General features: G+C 46.5%; 1 protein-coding gene across 1 annotated transcript; it reads left to right on the top strand.

Annotated features, from left to right (window-relative positions):
• The first annotated feature begins 424 nt into the window (after nt 1-424).
• Nucleotides 425-5,893, top strand: LOC125513614 (adenine phosphoribosyltransferase 2-like). The gene is made up of 7 exons (XM_048678776.1): nt 425-783; nt 868-978; nt 2,443-2,535; nt 3,108-3,257; nt 4,554-4,612; nt 5,479-5,559; nt 5,670-5,893. Exons 1-6 carry the CDS (start codon nt 576-578, stop codon nt 5,542-5,544), a joined length of 687 nt encoding a protein of 228 aa, XP_048534733.1. The 5' UTR covers nt 425-575; the 3' UTR covers nt 5,545-5,559; nt 5,670-5,893.
• The last annotated feature ends 2,604 nt before the right edge of the window (nt 5,894-8,497 follow it).

Genomic DNA, 8,497 nt, shown 5'->3' with positions numbered 1-8,497 from the left:
ACATGGTGCCATGCCGAGGCGGAGCGACGAAACACGGACGGGTGAAAAGCAGAGCAAAAGATGGTGCGCGCGACTGTGGGAATCGGCGCCGGTGCCAAGTGGAGTAACTCCTCACTCCACCTGTTCCATTTCTCTGAAACGGCTACCTACTGCTCACCAATAGAAGCAAGAAAACTCTAGAGAGAGAGAGGCGGAGGCCGTAGCTCGGGAAAGCGACGCGGCGCGCGCGCGCCCACAGACGCCCACACAGGCACATTGTCACGTACAAGTAGGCTATAGACAGGGTCTATCCCTACGCGGGAGGGTCACAGGCTATGCGTTGTGAACAGGACCCCGTGGTCCGCTGCCTGCTTGTTTCCGAGTCCAAGGATGACTCGTCGTCGTGATAAAGGAAGGAGCGCCCCCGCAACCGCAACCGCAACCCCAACCCCCCTCTCTCTTTCTCCTTTCCTTTTCCCTGCTATATATACACCGCACCGGCACGCCACACCCGTCAGCAAGCAACATTAACTCACTTGTTGAGCTCCACACTCCAGCTCCAGCGCAGCCGCAGAGTGCAGAGTGAGTGAGTGGGCATGGGCGAGGAGGCCAATTGCGACGCCGTGATGGAGGCCGGCAACGGCAACGGCAACGGCAAGGCCAAGGAGAACGGCCACGCCACAGCCGTTGTGGCCATGCCGGACGTCAAGGCCAAGGCCGAGGACGCCGTGGTGGCGCCGGGCGACCCCCGCCTGCAGGGCATCTCCGACGCCATCCGCGTCGTCCCGCACTTCCCCAAGCAAGGTAGGTCTCGACTCTTGAATCTTGATCCATCCAGCAGCGCAGCGCACGACCGACATAAAACTTGCTTGTTGGGTGGCATCGCAGGCATCATGTTCAACGACATCACGACGCTCCTGCTGCGGCCCGGGGTGTTCAAGGACGCCCTGGACATGTTCGTGGAGCGCTACCGCGGCATGGGCATCGCCGCCGTCGCCGGTAAGTAACCCACCCGTCCCTCCTTAGTAGTAATTCCCCCATGCATGTACGTAGTACTAGTAGGAGTACTTGTCTAGCTAGCTGAGCTGTTGTATGGATCAACGCTCCGTCCTCTGAAGGCAAGAAGAGGCAGAGGGTGGTAGAGAGGAGAGGAGGGCTGGGCTGAGCTGTTGGCAGCGTAGTGTAGTGTTGTGAGATTCCATCCATTCCGTAATATCTTTGAGGGAGATCTCCCGTGGTCCTTTTGCTCCCCCATGCTTGTCGTCGCCCGGGTGCGCTTTTTCGCATCGCTCTACTCACCCGTCCGTCGCCTTTTCTCGGGAGGACAATACTATCATATACTAGCAGCCACAATAATAGTCCCACGCCACTGTTCCTGCTGGCTAAGCTTTGCCACACCCTTGATCTTATTCTTAGTAGAAGATGTGCCACTACCAAATCGCTAGGAGTACTACTGTGCATGTGAGTAGGAGTTGTGGCGGTCACGGTTGGTAATGGCGTGGTGGTAAAACTAAAACGGTGCTGCGTCGGCCGTTTCCGGTCACGAGGCGAGGGTTGCCTACCAAAACGGAAAGTCGGGCGTCTGGTACGTTGTGCATGTGGGGGGTATGGTCTTTTATGCTCCATTTCCATGGCCATATGGTCGATCTCTCATCGGGGCGTGCTCAAAAGCTCCATTTCTCTCTCTCTCTCTCTCTCTCCCTCTCTCTCTCAGGAATCGGCAGGTGAGCTGCTCACTAGTACTAGCACTATAATTATCAGGTCAGAACAAGAAGGCTCCTTTTTTTCATGGTTTTTTTTTGCGCGAGTGGTGTTGTTTAGAGCTGGAGGAATGTATGACCGCCCCGACCCGGGCCGCGCAGAGTGCGTGCGTGCCGGAATGTTTGGCACATGACGGGGTCGCGCTTCTCCGACTTCCGGCTTGGTTTTTTCAAAGGGCGGTCACGAGTCGGGCCGGGCGGATCTGCGGCATTCAATAGCGTATCCGGGGCGCATGTAGAAGCCCTGGCACGGGCAGATCTCGCGGCCAGCGAGGGGACCAGGACCAGGTCCCCCGTGGTCCGACGGCCGCGGCCGTGTCTGCCGGGGATCGGACGGTGGGTGGCCGCGGTACACCGTTTGCTCTGAGGTCATGCATGTGGCCAATCTGCCGTCGTTTTCACGGGAAAGTACTGCTTCTCAGATTTTGCTTTGTTCCTTTGTTGGATCCTCTGTCTGCTTTGCTTCTGCGATTCCTTGCTGGTCCTGGATTTTCCATTCTGTTTCCTCATAACCTCTCCTCTCCTCCTCTTTTCTTCATATTACTAGACTATAGGCTAGACTAGAGTATCTTATTCTCGACTAAATGGAGTTATTATGTTGTGTCTCATCATCTTATTATACTAATACTAAGGATTATTTTAGATGTGTTAGCCCAAGTGTAGGAGCATTCTTCTGACTTGTTTGTTTCCATCCATCCTTCAGGGATTGAGGCGAGAGGATTTATATTTGGCCCCGCGATTGCACTAGCCATCGGTGCCAAGTTCATTCCGTTGCGCAAGCCTAAGAAACTCCCAGGTGAGCTCCCCTCGAAAAGGTTCCTTTCTGCATAATTGCCATGCTCTGAAACCTGTTGCCATTTGTCTATTCAGCTGTGCAATAACGACCTTAGTTGAGTAATTTTTTTTTATCTTTTTTCTCGCGCGAGCAAGTAAAACTGGTAATCTGGAAGTAAATGAACTTTACACACACACGCATACACAAAAAACATTGTCAGTCCCTTTATGCAGCAGCGCGTGATGAAACCTGAAGAAATTTGCAGACATTCAGTACCATCTCCCTTTGCAGTTTCCAGCACATGTTCTATTACTTTTTTTTAAATGCTTGCCGAGGCATGGGCAGGAGCTCTGCCATTTCATATTTTCATATAAGAAGAAAAGAGTTGCCCGGTTAATTTGAGGAAAACCGGGCGAACACCAAATTATTAGACACTAAAGACAGAAAAAGAAAACTAGAGGTTGGTGGCAGGGTTTAGGCAAGATATTGTGTGGCCAATTTAAAGTTTTTCTGCACACCGCAAAAATTAAATAAAACTGAAGTGTTTTTGCAGCACACTGATGCGCTAACATTTTCTTTTACGAACATGAAAGGTGAGGTGATTTCTGAGACCTATGTTCTCGAATACGGAACTGATTGTCTGGAGATGCATGTTGGTGCTATCGAACCCCGTGAGCGTGTTTTGATAGTTGATGATCTGGTTGCAACTGGTGGGACACTTTGTGCTGCTATAAATCTTCTGGGTACGTATCACATACCTTTCAAGTACTCCGGCCATTTTCATTTACTTTGATCAAGTTTGTATATAGAAAATATTGACATCCATAATAGTAAATCAATATCATTAGAGTCTGAATATATTTTCATATCATATGTATTCATTATTATGAAATTTATGTTATTGCCTATAAACTTGGTCAAACACTACAAAGTTTGACTTAGGTAAAACCTAATATGCGGAATAAATAAAAACGGAGGGAGTATAATATTATGCATCCCCTGCAGCCTTGACCTGTACTTGCATGGTAATTTCAAACCAAATGCGACTAAATAGTACAACCTCTGTTCATTAATATAAGACTTTTTTTGGACTTATGGTCAGTCTAAAAAACGTTTTATATTAATGGACAGAGGGGATAACTGTGAATTTGGTAAGGAATCCAGACAGAATACCTTGCATTTGATCACTATTTGCTTGGGTAATTCGTATGGATGCCATTTTATTTAGTTGTCTGTTACTTGTGCAACTTCAGAGGTTATACTCTTTCCACTGGCACATTCAGAGCACATTATTCACTGACCGGTGCAACAGTTAATCAGTCAATTCTCGTCTTGTTAGCCCGTGACACATTTGCAGAACTGAAGGCACCAGTGCATGGCAGACCGGTAGTTGCTTAGTACTAGGAGTATCAGATTCAAGTATCTTATCAAGTGGAGTATCACTTGTCTTGAAACTGTACCACACCCTGCACATCTTTTACCACCCTAATTAATCTAATCCACAACGGCATCAGCACTGTCAGAAACAGCTTAAATAATCCCTGGAATGCAATAGACTAATTGGATTCTCATGTACGGATGGCAGGCCTCCATACAACTTGGTGCTAACTGATACTGACCTAGATATATATATTAATTAGTATGAAATCTTCCGTAATGGGACATGCTTTATATCTTGGCAAGATCTCTCCGGAGAGAATCTTGTTTGAAGATATGTCCTGGTACAAATTGATGTGGAAGCATGATTTGATGTTGACACTACATGTTTTGGGGGCTTCAATCACAGAATCAAGTACTCTCGCCCAGAATGCTATACTATCTTTTCAGCTGCACCTTTCCTTGTCTGCACTTACTCTGACGCTGTCATGCCATTAAGCATGCGTCTTTTTTAATAGTATTTTGCACAACCTTGTTTCTAGAACGCTATGCTGCCTTTTGGATACTTTTCTAGATGAATTTTATCTTGCACTGGTAAAAAGTAGATAGGTATTTTTTGAATACCTTTTCTACCTTTTCTTACCGAACAGTTTGATTTCCAGAACGTGCTGGAGCTGATGTCGTTGAGTGTGCTTGTCTCATTGGGCTCCCTAAATTTAAGGTATTTCGTCTTTCTACACATGAATCAGATATGGTACTATCCAAAGTGTCGAATGGCGTCTGAATCTGATATATACACATATTATATTTCTGCTTCTTCTCTCTCACAACTCGTAGTATTTGTTAGCAATTCTCATTCGTTTACTGCTCTGTCTGAAGCCTAAATTACACTGTCACCGGATTTGACCACTTGAAAATCGCATAGTTCTTGGCCTGTGCACCTTTACTAGTTTGCTCAGATACTGTCTGCTCTGCACACTTCATATAGCCTGTTGGCGCCATGGTAGCTTCAGACAGTGGCGTCAATGGTTTGTTTCCACAAAAGGCGGCCATGAACAAACATGACCGACCATGTCTATTCCTCACAGTCACAGCTGAGATAAGTACCAGCTGATTATCCATAGGCTAACGTGAATAAATAATACCAGTATTGGTCAAGGAATGGGGACTTGCATCACACAATTTTATTTAGCGGCGGTGCATCCTGTGGTGCTCATGTTGCAGAATAAGTGATGCACCTTACTAGATAGCGGATAGAGATCATGTGGCATCAAATGCCTGAGGACAATGTGAAAGAAGCATCAGGAACCATTCTTTAGTATTCGCTGTCAATCTTACACCAGTCACTGCAGCTGCTTGAAAAGTTTTCCATTGAGTGTATCTGAATTAGCGAATTATCCTACTAGCTTGTACTCCCTCCGTCCGGAAATACTTGTCCAGAGAATGGATGTATCTAGATGTATTTTAGTTTTAGATAACCCATTTGTATCCATTTTTATGACAAGTATTTCCGGACGGAGGGAGTAGTAAAAGGTGTTGCTTGAATCTGGTCAGTGGTCACTGAGACAGCAACTCTACCCCGTGCAGGATTTTTACAAGCTCAACGGGAAGCCTGTCTATGTACTGGTGGAGTCTCTGGAATATGAAAAATAAGAAACCGGTGACCAGGTGAGGCGAGCCTCTCTCTCAGGCCACTTTTCTGTTCTTGCAAACCCCTGAACCTGAACTCAGTATCGAGTGGTACCGTGCTCTCATCTGGTCCTTTTTTTTTCCCTCAGGGACGCATCATGGCTTCATCCTGCTGCGGTAGTATTAGGGAGTGGGGGAGGTTAGGGAGCGGTACGTGAATGGATGGGTGTAGTCTTTGTAGGCTGAGTGGTTTCTTCAACTGTACTGAAGAGCTTCTTCCTTGTGCTCGGGAGAAATGATCGTTAGCTGAGACGCGAGTCCTGTGGTTCCATTATTATCATTGGTTATTATTATTAATTGTGTGGTTTGATTTCGTTCTTTGGCACGGGCAACGTCTGCAGATGGTGGTGTCTGTGACGGGAATCACAGAGTGGAGTGCAGTGTTTCGTCCTGGGCGATCCCGTGTACGTTAGGGCCGGCCAAAGCGTCGTGCATGTCGTGTCGTACGTCTCATGCATGCATGCATGCGGGGATGCGCTGCCCTGCTTGCTTTCAGCGTCGATCGTGGCAGGGCAAGCGACGTGTTTTGTCTTGTCACGTCGATCGGACCGGCGGACCGGCGGCAGGCAGGGCTTGCCGGCCGGTCAGAGCCTACAGCCTACAGGAGTCGTTCTCCGGCTAGCTAGCCTGTCGTACGGCTCAGGCGTGTCGTACGTGAAGTTGTTGCCGGCGGTGCAGCGGTGGTAGCTGCATCAACCACCATGACTTTTCTACCGTCAGACTGGATCTGAACCTGTGGCGCGGCAGCGTTGCGTGTTGCGAGACAACTATATCAGGTTGCGTGGCAGCGTTGCATGTTGCGGTATATTTCTTTTTTAGACGCGTCTAGCGAGCAAACGGCTGCTGGCTAGCGCTTCCGAGCAGTCGGTCTTTTTATGGAAATTATTTGTCTCCTTCATCTAGCAAAGACTTTTATGATTTCAATTGGCTAAACGGAAACAATCCATCAACCGTGCATTAAATGATCCACATGCATTTAGTTGTGGCTTTTTTCATGCATGGTATGGACGACTTCCTACCGTTTAATTCATGATTTATAAATTTTGAAAAGCCATAACTTTTAAATCATGGATCCGAATTAAGATTTGTTTTCATTGTTGGAATCCTTGCGACGTGCTCTTCAAAACTAGATCTCGTATGAGTATGTTTTGATAGAATATTTTTGTGCAATTTTAGTCCTTGTTTTATGCAACTATCTAGCAGCGGTGTGCAACTAACTGTAGTGGATGTGCAACTTTGCACCTACCCCGTGGACGTGCAGTTTTTACTGATGGCACCTCCACCCCCAAACTACCCCCTTCTAGTGAGATGTGCAACTTCGTCTCTTGCCCTGACCAACTGTATAGTAGTTTGACGTGCAAATTCCCCCCCCTACTCATGGATGTGCTTTCACTATTTACTACATCGGCCAACTGCCTAGCAGTAGATGTGCAACTTCATACGCTGCCATGGCGAAACTGCCAAACAGTGATGTGCCTCTTGTATCCTTCGTGGAGGTGTAGTTTCTCTGCTAGCATCCGGTCCACACCACCCCTACTAGTGAGATGTGCAACTTTAGCACCCTACCTATATGCAACTTTTCACTACCCTTATGAATGTGGAGTTTCACCATCCAACTATCCCAGGATGTGCAACTTTGTATGTTGCCCTGGCCAACTGTCTAACAGACTATGTGCAACTCTGTCTGTTGAACCCGCCAACTAAAACTATGTATCAACAAGTAGGGAAAGGAAGGAGTTGCACATCGACTAATAGGCAGTTGGCGTGGCAAAAAGACTAAGTTGCACAAAGCAATGATAGGGGGTGGGGCAGGGTGTGCCAAGAGTGAAAAACTACACGTCCACTTGTAGGAAGGAGGGTTGCATATGGACTACTAGGTAGTTGGACCGGGCAGTAGACTAGTTGCACAGGTTGTCATAATTGTTAGGTTGCAACCTCATAGAAAATAGGATCATGCGGCTCTAAAAAATAGTTTTGAAAAAAGTTGCATCATTCAGTATTAAAGTTGCACAATGCAGTACGAAAGTTGCATCATATAACACAAAACTTGGCATCGGATTTTTTTTTGTCGAAACATACTCATGTGGAATCTAATTTCAAAGATCTCATCGCGAAGAATCCAACAGTGAAGACGGATCTGAATTTTGATGCGTGGTTTGAAAGATGTGACTTTTTAAAAATTTGAAAACCCAAAATAAATGAAGGTGAATATGTGTTTCCTTACTATATGACTAGTCTGATTCACATTTAATAAGGACAACCACATGCACTAGCAGACAAGAAAAAAGTACGCATGCATGTGTGGCAAGCGGCCGCTGGTTCTCTTCATCCAGCGCGCGCTTTTAAAATTTCAGATTTTTTTTCACAGTACAAACACAAATACACTCACCCTACCCCTATAAGCACCATAAGACACTCAGCCTGCAAATCATCTTGAATTGACAACGTCGTCACAGACGATCACAGTTGCTTTAGTAGTCAATGGGAACATCTCCTTCCACTAAAAGCACATTGCCGAAAGGACTGAAATAAATCTAAAATGCGAACACTAGTGTAAGTCTAGGACTTGAATCCTGGTGGACACTGTCCCCCTAACCATCCAGTTACAAATTGGTTCACACCGTATCTTTATATTTTTTAGAAGAAAAGGGCATCTACTCCGGTTCCATTCCATCAAAAACGAAACCAAACTGAATACAACTTATTACAGCACGCGGGGGAAGATTGGTGTATCAACCCGTGCAACATTCAAGCTAAACAAAATAAAAAGAGTGCTCCTCACAAGGGAAGAAAACAAAGCCCCAACCATACAGGGGTGGAGGAGAAGATACAAGAACTAACGAGAGAACACGGGAGGACAACACATCTTTTCAACATGAAGCCAGGACCACCATGTTGTAAATACCCATCCATCCTC

Source organism: Triticum urartu, chromosome 6, assembly GCF_003073215.2.
Source record: "Triticum urartu cultivar G1812 chromosome 6, Tu2.1, whole genome shotgun sequence".
NCBI classification, from domain to species: domain Eukaryota; kingdom Viridiplantae; phylum Streptophyta; class Magnoliopsida; order Poales; family Poaceae; genus Triticum; species Triticum urartu.
The sequence above is the reverse complement of the archived record's forward strand: the minus strand, read 5'-3'. Positions and strand labels throughout refer to the sequence as shown.

Coding starts and splice junctions, on each gene's coding strand:
- LOC125513614 (XM_048678776.1), top strand. CDS start 576: ATGGGCGAGGAGGCCAATTGCGACGCCGTGATGGAGGCCGGCAACGGC. Junction 3,258..4,553: donor TGCTGCTATAAATCTTCTGG/GTACGTATCACA, acceptor TTTGATTTCCAG/AACGTGCTGGAGCTGATGTC. Junction 4,613..5,478: donor TTGGGCTCCCTAAATTTAAG/GTATTTCGTCTT, acceptor TACCCCGTGCAG/GATTTTTACAAGCTCAACGG.